Source organism: Pelodiscus sinensis, chromosome 3 (assembly GCF_052426305.1).
Source record: "Pelodiscus sinensis isolate ZL-2025 chromosome 3, ASM5242630v1, whole genome shotgun sequence".
Classification (NCBI taxonomy): domain Eukaryota; kingdom Metazoa; phylum Chordata; order Testudines; family Trionychidae; genus Pelodiscus; species Pelodiscus sinensis.
Window position 1 is genome coordinate 199,400,643 of NC_143054.1, and position 14,265 is coordinate 199,414,907.

Here is a 14,265-nt window from a genome sequence, read left to right on the forward strand (position 1 = left end):
CTATGGTTATGGTAGCAAAAACCTGCTATCACAAGAGACCAGAATAGCTTTTGTGTTAAATGCTTTTGTATTTGACAGTTTTGTACTGTAGCTGAGCACACGTGCTTCTTGGGCCTGTGAGCTGGGCAAGGCTCTGTATTGTACCATATAAATACCTTAAAGAGTATTACGTGCCCTAAGAAACATGGACCGTGTGGAATATTTGTTTAACATTTTTTTCTTTTCTTAGTAAGAGAAAATGAGTTCTGCAGGGAAGAGAAGAGGAAGGCCGAATAGAGGCGGAGGAAGAAGACCAGGGCGAGGCAGAGGCGGAGGAGGCGGCAGCGGCCGAGGCAGAGGGCAGTGTAACAAATCTCATGGTGGTGGAAATAGGAAGGGATCAAGCAAAATCTGGGATGACGAGGACGACTTTTGCTTTGTTGAGGAACCGCCAGTTGTATCCAGGTTATTATTATTACTCGTTTCCTTTGGGGGTTAAGATCGTCGGACTTTTGAGATCCCCGTTTTGAACAGCTTTGAGTGTTTGAAATGTAAAGAGAATAGGCCAAGTTTCCAGGTGACGGATTTCAGGCTAGTTGAGACAGAGGTTGGAAGAGCACGATTTAACATCTCCTGGCTTCCTGGGGAGCTGTACTCACATACAGCCTTCCACTTCCTGCTGCTTGTGGCAGTGGCACTTTTCTCTCGGGTACAACATTTTTTCACCAGAGCAACTAAGTAACACTAAATCTATAGCAGCCTTCTTACTGATAAGTGACAATAGATAGTACAATTCTAGAAGAAAAAGTGGACAAGCCTTGTAAGCAACCTCCATTTAAAATGTGAACAATGAAAATGTTAATTTTCATTTTAAAATAAAAATCTGTACGTTCTGGCAAAGATTTCTACTTGTCGCATTACTGACCCCTTAAAGCTAACTTCAACTCAAGGTTTACACTTCCAGTTTAATGCATGTTTTAATGCCAATGTGTGATCTGCCAAACACACTCTCTTTATCATATAATCTTATGTGCATGCCTCATGGTCAGATTTTTTTTTACCCAAAATGTACTCTAGCCAAACATGCTTTGCTGTATTGTAACCCCTGATGATTTTATCTAGCCAAATGGCTTGAAAACAGCGAGGATCTGACACAAAATCAATAAAGTGTCTTTGTTGTTAAAGAACCTCCAACAAACACAGCCAAGAGTTCCATTGTGTCTGTGAGTTGGAGGAACCCTCACTTTAAATCTTCTGTTGGATTCTTGATGTTGGAATCTGATTAGTCTGCATCATTTCAGTTACATAAATAAACATGGAATTTGTGTGTGGGTGCTTTAACTTTCAGATCAAGCTGCGCTATCCAAAGAGGAGGGCAAGCCAAATCGAAACCTGAAACAAGGATGCCTCTGCAGACCATACATATGACGTCCGAGAATCAGCAAAGGGTGAAAGAACTCCTCCGAGAACTCCAGAAACAAGAGCTGTCTGCTAGTTCAGAGTTAGTTTATACAAACAAAACCCCCCTAGATCATTTGCTTTACTTGAGTATCTTTGCTTAGAGGAGAAATACTTTGCGCGTGAAAGCCTCTAACCTTTTTTCCATCATTCACTGGGCACTATTATAAAATGTCATGATGTTGCTTAAAGTCAGGACCCTTCCCCAAAATCTGATCTGTAGTGTATGGTGTCATAGTTGCTGTGTTGGCATAGGTTTTAGTAAAAAATTCTTCCTTTCCTGTTAGCAAACTGGCATGTAATATTATTGTTACTATTAAATGGCTACTAGGTTCTACACCAGAGATCATTACATGACCATGGCATTGGGTGGTGTGTAATTTGGGATTTCTTTAGATTAAAGGAACTTTCCAGAGGTAAATTGTTAGAAATATGCACCTTCTAATGTTTTTAACCTCTCTGAGGGGGCGTCTACACAGCACCCTAAACTCGAAATAAGATACGCAATTTGCGCTATGCAAATTGTGTATCTCATTTTGCTTGAATTTCGAAATAGGCTGTTTTGAAATTTGGTGCATGTACACAGCACCAAATTTCAAAATAACACGCTATTTCGAGACATCCTTAACCCTAGTGGAACGAGGGTTACTGGGATGCTGAAATAGCACGCCTGTTATTTCAAAAAATATTTCAAAATAATGGGCGGCTTGTGAAGACGGTATCCCGAAATAGCCGTGCAGTGTAGACGTACCCTGATTTACCACCTCCTCTGAAAGTAATTTCCTTCTCCCTTATCTTTTTAAAAGTTGGCTAGAAGAGGGGAAAATGGCTTTTGGTTTGGTTTGATTTTTTGGGTTTTTTTGTTTGTTTGCTGTGCTTTATGAAGTACAAAGAAGTCCTTATTTTTAATATCTTTAGAAATATCAGGAATATCAAATTTTAATCTCTGATGGTAATTCTTGAATGTTTGGGGTGGTTTTGTGGCCCTCTAGCAGATCCATATAGAGACAGGACTTCCATAGGAAAAATAGCTAGGATTCCTAAGTTGTGAACAAGAATTATTAAAGAAAACCCATAGTTTCAGATGTTTGCTGTGTACAGTATTTTTGCTCTTTAAATTGAATTCTGCCAATTAACACTGTCCAGGCCTATTATGTCATTTAGGTTATGAAATATTTTAGCAGACATTATAAATAAAAGCATTGTGTTCTTAAATTTTCACTTTACCTGAAATGCTACAAGTTTGAATCCCCCTCCACCTTCCCCTGTACTAAATCAGTGAAGGCAGGAGTTAGAATTCTCTTTTTACACCAGGAACACTGTTTTACATTTAATTCCAATTGATAATGATACTGTCGTTTCGATATCTATCAGAATGGCTGCATCAGGTGACGACGACGACGATGAATCTGATTATCTTGATGACGAGCAGTGCTGGTCAGCAGACCAAGAGACTTCTGAAGTGACGACAAGGGTGGTTTCTGAACCAGCTGAACATAAAATGGTGGAAAGTGAAGTGTCTTCATTTGCTGTACATAAACTTTCCAGGTGATTCTGTCCACAATAGATAATATACTTGCATGTCCAGAAACTGTACTTTAAGCCTTCAGTGCACGATCCTCTTGCGGAATCCAGTAGGAGTTCTGCATGCAGAGGACTAAGAGAGTCAGCTCTTTTGTGAACGTGCTTCAAATAACACTTAAATCATCCCAGCCTTGGAGAAGTTTGGTGGTTTCATTTGTCTTTCCAAGAATCAGAAATAGATACTGTAAAATCTGCAGGATAGTTAGTGGAAACGGGAAGTATTTTTGTTCAATTTTGGTAGTTCCAGGGGGCAAATATTAAATATTTCTAGACCAGTGGTTCCCTACCTGTGGTGGTCTGTGCCAGTATTGCAGGGGGTCCGTGGAAAGTTTAAAAGTAAGGATCTTTTCTTTTCCTTTTCTTTTTTTCCTCCCCCAGAGTGGGGGGGTGGTTCTATGAAATTTTAATAGATTGAAAAGGGTCTGTATGCTCCAAAAGGTTGGGAACCACTGCTCTAGACCAGTGTTTCTCAATCAGTGATACAAGTACCCTTAGGGGTACTCGAGAGAAGTCTGGGGGGTACGTCAACACAACTGAAATGTGGAGAAAACTGAATTTTTGTTCCAAGTTTTATAGCGCTTTATTATTTTTGTACTTTTTATCCTTAAAAACTTCATCGCCTGCCCGGCTACGATTAAGTTGTTTAAACAAGTGTGTCGCAATGGTAGAAAAAAAATTGTGTGTCTGAAAACTGTAGGTACTGGGGGTACTTATAATTTTTTTTTTAAAGGGGTACTTCATAAAAAAAGGTTGAGAAACACTGCTCTAGACCATGTAGATTTCCTTTGTTATAGTTCATACATGCTAGCTATCCTGTAGCAGTCATCAGCTTATATATATATATATATATATATATATATATATATATATATATATATATATATATATATATATATGAAAGCTTTCTGTCTCTAAACTGTCTCTGAAAAGTTGACTTTGCACGGGATGGCTTAATAATCCCATAGCTGGCATGTGGTATTCTCCGAAATGTGGAGGGTTCACAGACTGGATGAATGTATCACAGACTGATTAAACAATGGATTTCTGTTTCCATAGCTCCCATGAGCACTAAAATGCTCTTAAATATTTCAAACAAAAAAGTACTGATGCCTGATTCCATGTAAGCTTATATTAGTTGGATTGACTAGCTCTGCAGTGACGTCCTGTTTGGCTGGTCTTTTGCAATGTAGTTCTCCATTCTGCTGCAGGTATGGCTTTGATAGCGAGCGCTGTCGGGCGATGCTGAGGTCCTGCAATGGTAACATTGGCGCCTCGCTGGAACACTTGCTGTCGCAGTGCTTCTCCGAAAGATATGGAGAGAGGATGCAAATCGCAGAGGCAGCCAGTCAGGCCAGTATAGAAGAATGCTTGGAGCAGAGGCAAGAGGAGGCTTTTGCTCTCCGTTCCATCTACGGAGAAAAATTTGTGGAAAGAATTAAAAACAGAGTTTGGACAATTGGATTGGAACTGGAGCACTTGACAAATAAACTCAGCAAAACCAAACAAAAGGCGAGTGCTGCCAAAGATGTGGCAAACCAGACTTCAAATAAAGTCTGTACATTTTACCTTCAAGGGAGCTGCAGGTTTGGCTCAAGATGCAAGTTCCAACATGAAACGCCTTCTAAGCACCTGCCAAGAACATTCCAGAATTCTGTGGAAGATGCTCACCTCCGATCGAATGGGGACACCTCGCCTTTGTACGAACTTGAAATTAGATTCCCAGAGGGTAACAAATACCCCTATCAGGCACCCATTGTGGCATTTTATTCCACCAATGAGAACCTACCTCTGGCTTGTCGCTTGCACATCGCTGAGTTCCTCTATGGAAAGGCCTTGATGTCTGCAGAGTCTAATGAACCTGTCATGTATTCTTTAATAACCGGTTTGGAGGATGAATCGGAAATAGCCGAGTTACTTACTAACACTAACCACAAGTATAGCACTTCTCCTGTGTCCCTCCTGACTGTGCCCTCAACAAGAACCCATACCGAGAGTCCTAAACAAGTGTTTCCAGATAGTACTCCTGTTTCAAATTGCATGTCAGAAGGTGAGGGCAGTGTCATAAAGACTTTTCTTTTGGTGGGGGGAATATGGTCTAGGGCCGGATGTGGCCCCCGGCTTGCTGGGATCCAGCCCCTGAGGCACAGGAATCTCAGCACATTGTGGACCCTGCACTGGTGCTCCAGCCTCCCTCCCACCATTCTTCCACGGGGCTGGAGCACACACATTCTACTAGCCTGGGCCCTCCTCGGCTCTGGTGTGTGAGGAAGGGTCTGGGGGGCGTCTTTTTCCTTCTCAGTCAGGGGCTTCTCTCTTGTGTGTGGCCCCTGACTGATTTTTTCTATGGGTCAGCGGCTCCAGACCGAAAAAAGTTTCCCCACCCCGGTCTAGAGGCTGGGACAGAAGTTCAGACTAACCCAGGGCTTCTGACCGATTTGGAAACATTTAAAAACTTACAATATTCCTATGCCAAAATATCCAAGACTGTGTAAAGTTGAAGTTAAGGCTGAGCAAAAGTTTCACCCAAAGTTATAACCAGGGCTTGACAAGCGGTGGTGAGCCCCGCTTGCCAATCCCGCTCGCTGGCGGCGCGGTTTGGCACGGTGCGCATGTGCAGACCGCGCTGATCGTGCTGCGGCGCCATGCCGGGCTAAAATCTACTTGCCATGGGCAAGTAGATTGCCCTAATTGTTGAGCCCTGGTTATAACATTCCTACAGATAAAACAAAAGGAAAAACTGTGTAGCACTTTAAAGACTAACATGATGGTTTAATAGGTGATGAGCTTTCGTGAGCCAGACCCACTTCCTCAGATCATATTCTGAAAGAGAATTGGCATGACCATATATACCAAAGGAATACAAGGAAAAAAGTGAACACGTTATTAAATTGACAAATCAGATTTAGAACAGAAGGTTGGGCGAGGGAGGGGGAGGGAGGGAGGGAGGGAATAGCTATTTATAAGTCAATGAATGACTAATCTGGGTGATATCTGGGGAAGCTGTCTTTGTAATTGCTAATTACACATTCCAGAGACAGCTTCCCTGATTAGTCATTCATTGACTTATAAATAGCTATTCTCTCCCTCCCTCCCTCCCCCAACCTTCTGTTCTAAATCTGATTTGTCAATTTAATGTGTTCACTAATGTGTTCACTTTTTTCATTGTATACCTTTGGTATATATGGTCATGCTAATTCTCTTTCAGAATATGATCTGAGGAAGTGGGTCTGGCCCACGAAAGCTCATCACCTATTAAAACCATCTTGTTAGTCTTCAAAGTGCTACACAGTTTTTCCTTTTGTTTTAGCAAGATCAGACTAACACGGCTACCTCTCTATTACTATTCCTAATGATATTACCTCTTGTTTGTAATATTGCTCCACGCTGCTGGCTAGGTGACATGGACAGAAAGTAAAAGCAGATTTGCTAGGAGAGAGTGGTGGGAGTGTGTTATTTAGTACACGAGTGGTAGCAGCCCCTTGCATGTAAGGCCCTGTGGAAATCATGGCCATTCTTTTGAAGATTCACAGCAGCATTGCTGGAAAGTCGTAGTCCCCCTCCACCTCCCACACACACGGAGTATGTATAGTCACTGAGGCCAGGTCCATACTATGGGGCAAAGGTTGGCATAAGAGATGAATTCCAGCTACATAAAAAACGTAGCTCGATTCAATGTACCTTAAGCTGCGCTTCAGCACCATCCGTAAAGCGGGAGGTCGATGGGAGAAATGCTCCTGTCCACTTCCCTTACTCCTTGCAACAGCAGTGAGGGTTATCGGCGCCAACGGGGGCACCCTCAGCATTCGATTTAGTGGGTCTTTGCTAGACCCACTAAATCGACCACCGCAGTATTGATCTTCCCATAAGTGGAGAAGTGGCCTGTGTCTCACCCAAACTGTAGCGATATTTCCAGCAGCGGAGAGGCGGACATGCGAGCCCTGTGTCACTACAGTTGTAGTGTGTGGCAGTGTCCCACTGTTGGCTTGGCTGCTGCTTGGAATGTACGCCACAAGGCTGCTTGCTTCTGCCTCCCCGTGCCCTCCTCCTGAGGCCATGGCTGTTCATGTTCCAAGCCGTGGCATTGCTAGCTGCTGTGCTTTGCATAAAGTAGGCTGCTAAGTCTGTTCCTCTCCTCTGCCTCCCACAAGTTGCTTCATTGTTTTTTTTTTCTAGCAGTGGAGAGATGGAAGCAGGCATCTGTGTGCTCTGGTCTTGTGTTGGGTGCAGTTGTGTGTTCCTTCCAGGTGGCAGCAGCACTGACGACTGTCTCGCCTACAACCCCACGCCAAGTCTCCATCCATCCTGCTGCTCTTCCCTTCCCCTTCATTGTGCTCTTCAACCTTCTGCTGCTGTACGCAACAAACTGCACTGAGCACAATATCGGTGTGTGCAGATGGCCCCTTCTCTGTCCCTGCTAGTGGAAAAATTGCAGAGTTGATTTCTGCGCAGTCTATAAAACTGTGGTTTGCACAGGGCCCCACCTGTAAGTAAAGATTGGATTCCAGTCCTGTCTTGAATGACTAATAACTCCCCAGAACTTTCCCTTGTTGAGATGAAGTGTCCCAAAGTGGTTCTCTTCTCTACGGTGAACTGTCTTGGGAAGTTTGAGTGAAAACTTTTAAGCGGTTTTTTTGAGCACATGAATAGTGACAATGGAACTTTCCCATTACAGAGGTGTGATTACTCAAATGGAGAGGGGGCAGCGTTTAGGAAATTGAATCTTAGTGTGGATTTCAAAGCAGCTTCTTTATGGTCTAAAGCATTTCCTTCTCGTTCTGGGAATGTTGGCTCTTAAAGCTGAAGGCCAACTATAAACTTGATTTAGTTGGGATTGGTCCTGCCTAGAGCAGGGGGCTGGACTTGGTGGCCTTCTGAGGTCTCTTCCAGCTCTATGGTTCTATGATTCTAAAAACTTGGTGTAGTACAGCTTTTTTGGGCAGAGGCCCAGGGCTGAATATAGGAACTCGCAGTCCTCAAACCAGCATCCTCAATCTCTGCGGAGAATTAAACATTGACACCTTTTTCTGTCTCAAGTCACAAAAGAGTTGGAGGCTGAGGAAGAAGAGGAGCCTGAAAAAGTTATTGTGGAGAACGAGAGCTACGTGAACCTGAAGAAGAAGCTTTCCAGAAAGTTTGATGTGCAGGCAAAGTCCGTGTATAATGAAAATGTTAAAATCTGCAAGCAGTTCCGGGTAAAACAGGTACCATGCATAAAACAGAGAGATCCATTTGAAATCTGACTTTGTGATGTTTATTTGAAATGACAGGCTGCCTCTGCAGGAATTGCGCTCTGTGTAAAATTAGTTATTTTGCAAGTAGATAACGCTTGCCTCCCAAAATGCTCACCCAAAGCGTTCTGCCTGCAGCAGGTGACCCTCAGCCCTCAATTTGAGAGTGGTCATTTTAGACCCTACTCACACCATTGCAGGCACAGAGAGCGCTTGAATTTTCACTGATTTGTGTTTCTCATTTTGTGTTATTTCATGTCTTTGAAATCAAGGTAACAAGTATTCTAGTAAACTTTACTGATGTAGCAATATGTGTTGGCCAATATTATAAGTTGTACAATGCCCCACGGTAGTCAATACACCGCATGCGGAAGTTTTCTTTTTTGGAAATCCTTCCAGCTTATAGTTCCTGCTAGGCAAAGCTAACCTATCTGTAAACTTCCCCAGCTAGACAATGCATCATCTGCATTAGAAGCTTGGACAGTGTACAGTGGCAGAGGGCTATGAGAGAATAGCAAGAAGGCACTGTATATCTGGAGTTTAATAAAAGCTAGAGGTATTCAGCATGTTTGGAAAAAAAAGGCCAGTTCGATTAAGACCTTAAAGGTAGTTTAAGGGTAAAATTTTCAAAAGTACTACGGGCAAATTTGAAAATATTGGCTTACCTTTCTAGCTTTTATTTGTAAAGATAAATCTTCCCAATACAAACCGAATGGAAACAAATGCTATTTTTCCCTGCTCACAGCTTTGTAAACTGCAAAATTTTGATCTTAATAATTTTATAAATGGAATCTTAAATTCTGTAGAAATTGACGATTTGGGCCTTCACGTTTGCAACAGGAAGATTTCTGCTTGCTATGAGAGTCAACTTTTTTTTAACCCTACTCTTTACTTTGTGCTGTTTAAGGGAAGATTGCCTTATGTAGCAATTGTTGCTTGATAAATTCAGGCTAAAAATAATTGTAATGCACCTTTTGATAAGGTAATTAACATTTGAAACAACTTACTAATGGACGTGGTTGAGCCTTCATCACTTGAAGTCTTTAAATCCAAATGGTGTGGCTTTCCAAAAGCTATGCCCCCGTTCAGCCGCAGAATGAAGGTTTGAGTCAGGAATTAGTTGGTAAGGCTCTCTGGCCTGTGCTATGCCGACGGTCAGGCTAGATGATTATAATGGTTGCTTTTCATCTGAGTCTAGGGCAGGATTTGAGAATCCTAACCAATTTCTCTCAATTGTCAGTCTTCCAGGCAATTCCAGGCCATGCTGCAAGAAAGACAGAAGCTTCCTGCATGGGAAGAAAGAGAAACCATTCTTGATTTGCTGACTCAACACCAGGTGCTAGTTGTGAGTGGCATGACTGGGTAAGGATTCGATTTACACATAACATTTCTAGTCTCAGGCGATACATGGGAAGGCATAGCTGAAGTGTCATTATGCAGCCCATGTGCTGGAATAATCAAATGCTCAGATTAGGGACATAAGCGACTAATCAACTAGTCAGCTATCCAATAAGCAAAAGTGTATCGGAGAGTTGACACATTAGTCAACTAGTCGCTTCCCCCACACTCCTTGCTGCCTCTATCACAAAGAGGCAGCAAGGGAGGGAAGAGGAGAGGGTGCTGGGGGGGCGGATCTGGCTTAAAAGCCGGATCCCTCCAGCTCCATGGGACGGGATAGGGGCACAGCAGTCTTTGAAATGTACAAGAACCCCAACGAGGACTCTTGTACACGTCAAAGTTGGAATGCTGCGTGGAGCCCGGGGCCAGCGGGGGCTCTTGTACATTTCAAAGGTGGAATGCACACTAGTCCTTATCGATTAATCGAATCGTCAATGGAAATCCCAACATCCCTAGCTCAGAGGCATAATTAATCAGTGGTAAATGACTGCAGTTGGAGATTCATTTTGAATTATTCAGGAATTTCATGTGATGTGTGACAAACGAATAAAAGCAAGGAACTCCAGCTTGGAAGCCAACCCTCTTAACCAGTTCTGACCAAAGATGTTTTTTAACATGGTATTTTATTTTATTTTATTTTTGCCATGCAGATGTGGGAAAACCACTCAGATTCCTCAGTTCATTCTAGACTCTTCACTGACAGGCCCTCCCAATAGGGTAGCCAATATCATATGCACTCAGCCTCGCAGGATTTCTGCCATTTCTGTAGCTGAACGCGTAGCCAAGGAGAGAACAGAAAGAGTGGGGATCACCGTGGGATACCAGATCCGCTTAGAAAGTGTAAAGGTTTGTATGCTTTGCTTTTATGCATGGCTTCTAGAGTGAGAGTCGTAGTAATCTCCGTATACGTTTGTCAGCTAGATCCTCTGCTGAGGTAGCCAACAAAGAAATCAGCACTGCTAGTGGATTTTATCTTATGAATACTTGTCCTCTGCAAACTGGAATGAAACCACTTTCATTAGCCACCAAGCAGGAATCAAAGCATAGCACGTCAGTCTCTAGCGATGCGGGCTGAAGTCGAGCTAACTTCCTTCAAGTGACTTTCTGTGGGCCATCCATTCCCCCTCTTCCAACATTGTTGTTGGATAAAGCACACTTACTAATTGAAAGTGCATAAACAATTAGAAGGCCTGTGGCACCTTATAGACTAACAGATTTATTGGAGCATAATCTGTTAGTCTATAAGGTGCCACAGGACTTCTCGTCGTTTATGCAGATTCAGACTAACACGGCTACCCCTCTGATAGTTGAAAGTGAATATCTATCATTTGATTTTTTTGTCATCCTTATTGACAAATTTTGCATCACTATGATTTGCAGAAGTCAAGTATAAACTAAAATGAAGACAGTCAAAGACCTGGGGCTAAAATATTGATTGAACAAAATGTAAAGTAAGTTGCGAGTGGGGAAAAAAAAATCAGGCCCGTGTACAGTGGCTAACGATGGTTTTGCAAAGGTTTTGATTTTTAGTTTACTGTTTTGTCCATCCCTTCCCCCTGCTCTTTTTTCCTGTCCCTGACCACAAATACAACAATTTTGCACTCTGTCCCGTTAGGCAAAATACACATCACTCGTGGATGATTCTGTATAAGCCTTCACTAGTCAATCAAATAGGGATCAGAAACAGAGAGCCTTCCTCCTCCAGGGCCAGTTTCGTCACTCTTACAGTAGCTCTTATCTTCACTGAGGGAGACAAATGGTCCAAGGTTTTAACATGCAGCTGTGGAAGCAGGAAAGAATTAGATGAGAGAGGTTAGATATTAATTCTTCTCTTTCAAAATCACCCCTTGACAAATGCAGGCCTCTGCTTTGAAAGTTGAATTAAGGGTAGTGTGAGCGGAAATATTGCTGGCTCATGCTTGAAGCAAGAGCTGTTCAGGCACTGGGGACAAGAGTGCCATATACAGCACACTGCTCTCCCTGGACTTTGTATCAGGAAGGCCGTTGAATATTTGAAATTCCATTGACTGTTTTGTGTCCTTGCTTCCTGTCCCAGTCACTAGCTACCAGACTGTTGTACTGCACTACTGGAGTGCTGCTGAGAAGGCTAGAAGGAGACATGACTTTACAGGGAATCACCCATGTCATTGTTGATGAAGTTCACGAAAGGACGGAAGAGAGGTAAATAGTCCCTTTCTCCATAGCTGCAGAGCAGAGACACGGCGGGGAGCACTGAAGTAGCGGCCCAGTAACAAGCTACACAAGTCACGCTGCTTCCTGTCAGCACCCTGCATGCACAGACACGGGGGAGATTCAGGGTGAGCTTAAAAGCATTGGTCATGCCCTGGACAGCTCCGAGCGGCCTGGATTCTGCCTGCCGCTCTCCCAACAATGAGCTGCCACGGCTGCAGTCACTGGAGATGAGGAGGTTCCTCAGGACTGGACAACTCCCCACCTCAACTTCCCCCAGTTCAAAAGTGATCTGCTCTCGATGCCCTCCAAAGCCGGGTCGTCGACATGTTTTGGTGAAGACGGTGGGACTGCTCCCAAGGGGTGAAAAGGGCTTTGATTCACTGGCTGGCTGAGTTAATTTATGTGTGTGGTTATTTAATATGGTTGGGAGGCGGTTACTGTGTTCTCAGCTTAATTAATTGTCAGGGCACCTAGAGTTTGTTGTGTTTTAAGTCTTGTCACAGAGGGAGGGGGAGTCCCCGGGCCCTGCATCCCCATCCGCAGGGCGAGGGGACTCTCAGGCGGCAGATAGAAGAGAAGGGTTATTCGTCGCACAGATGTGTTGTGACAGGGACCAGGAGCCGTCAGTACAGCCTGTCTTGGGGAAAAGGAGGCCCAGAGCTAGGACTCTGCACGGCCCCCCAAGCCAGCTAGACTCCCCCCTCCCTCGGCCAGTCGAAAAACGAACTCACGCCCAGCAACTGGTCCCCGCCCTCTAGGCAGCCCCACCCCCTCCTTCATCCTGCTTCCTGGTGTTATCTGGCTATCACTGATTGCATCTTCCTCCCTGGGGTCAGGTGACAGTGCAGCCTGGGCCATTCCTTACCTGCTGTCCCTCAGGAGTTCTCACCTAAAGATCCGATCCTATCGCCGGGGACGCACACGCACACAACACCAGAACAGCACAGGACAGTAGCAGTCGCATGCATACAGCATAACAAAGCAAACAGTGACTACCATCCCCGCTACCTCACAAGCCTAAGTCAACAGACCAAGGAAACCAGACACTCTGGAAAGGCCCAGCCAAAAAGCGGGTTGTAACTCAAGATCACTTACAGTGAATTACCAGATTCCTAGCTAACGGCCCTCGCCCGAGAGGCACTCTTGCGAGTGCAGCTTGACATGGTGCTGCTGCCACGCTGGCGGAGACAGCCAGGGAAGGGAGCGGACTAGGGCGAGAGGAGATTTGGGAATTAACACTGAAGAAATTCAGATGTCTTTTGCTTGTCTTCTTCAGTGACTTCTTGCTGCTGGTTCTGAAGGATATTATGTCTCAGAGGCCAGACCTGCGTATTATACTAATGAGTGCCACCTTGAATGCAGAGCTTTTCTCTCAGTACTTTAACTCCTGTCCAGTTATTAACATCCCAGGTGAAGAACAGTTTTTTTTTTTTTATTATCCATGCAAGTTATTTCACTGGCTTGGTTTCAGCTTAGCTGAGAAATTTTACGATGCAGTGGGCAGTGTTTCTCTCTCAGCGCATGTCCCGGGGTTACCGATGTGTAATAGCTGTGTTTAGCTTAGTAATAGAGCCGGGGTGGGGAGGTCGGATGCAGCCCCCGGCTTGCCTGAATCCAGCCCCTAAGGCTCAGGGTCCCCCCTCCCCCCAGCACTGGGGAGCCCGTGTTGGTGCTCCAGTACCCCGGCTGCCTCCCTGGGGGCTAGAGTGTACAAAATCTACTAGGCTGGTCGTCCCCCCCAGGCTCTGGTGTGCAAGGGCAATGTGGGGAGTGTCTTTCTCCTCCGTCAGGGGCCACAGTGAGGGGTTTTCTTCCTGCTTCTCACTCGTGTGGCTCCCAACTGATTTTTCTGTGGGCCAGTGGCCTTAACCCAAAAAACGTTCCCCAGCCCTGTGATAGAGGCTACAAGCCATGTCTGACTGGTTATGGGGCAAGTGTAATGAGCTAAGGATTCCCCACCCATGGGGTGGTGATCGTACCACAGACTAGAAGGGCAGCCGAGGCGTTAACCCAAAGAACACACACAGCATTTGTTTACTTTTACTTTTTAAAATGGCAAGTTGGTTTGCCTAGAAGAATCTGTCCATTAAATAATACGCCAAACCGTAGCAGTAATGGCACAAGACCCATTGACAAATGGGTAACAATATATTCTATTATGTTTGGGAAATTGCATCGACTTCATCGACATGCGCTCAGTTTGTTTTTCTATCTTTTAGCTCTGTATGTATCGCTAGCATGATCTCCACACCAGATAATTTCCATTTGGCTTTCTTACGCAATCTACAGTAGAATGCTTGCAAGCAACAGGAATTCAGGACATGCGACATTAGCCCTAGACTGCAGTCATACCTATGTGCATTCATGAAGCCTTGTATTGTTTCTCAAAACGCCCCTCTTTCTTGGCTAAATCTCATTTCATCTA

The 14,265-nt window shown here is 44.3% G+C and overlaps 1 protein-coding gene across 3 annotated transcripts in view; it reads left to right on the forward strand.

The window, feature by feature from the left end:
- Positions 1-14,265, forward strand: part of DHX57 (DExH-box helicase 57) — a 42,483-nt gene that overhangs the window by 3,658 nt on the left and 24,560 nt on the right. For all 3 annotated transcript variants that reach the window (XM_075925814.2, XM_006116254.5, XM_006116253.5), the window contains exons 2-10: positions 230-444; positions 1,328-1,480; positions 2,812-2,985; positions 4,230-5,068; positions 8,056-8,222; positions 9,490-9,611; positions 10,298-10,493; positions 11,704-11,828; positions 13,117-13,250. In XM_075925814.2, coding sequence (XP_075781929.2) covers positions 239-444; positions 1,328-1,480; positions 2,812-2,985; positions 4,230-5,068; positions 8,056-8,222; positions 9,490-9,611; positions 10,298-10,493; positions 11,704-11,828; positions 13,117-13,250 — 2,116 coding nt within the window. In that variant the 5' untranslated portion in view covers positions 230-238. The remainder of the gene's footprint in view (positions 1-229; positions 445-1,327; positions 1,481-2,811; positions 2,986-4,229; positions 5,069-8,055; positions 8,223-9,489; positions 9,612-10,297; positions 10,494-11,703; positions 11,829-13,116; positions 13,251-14,265) is intronic.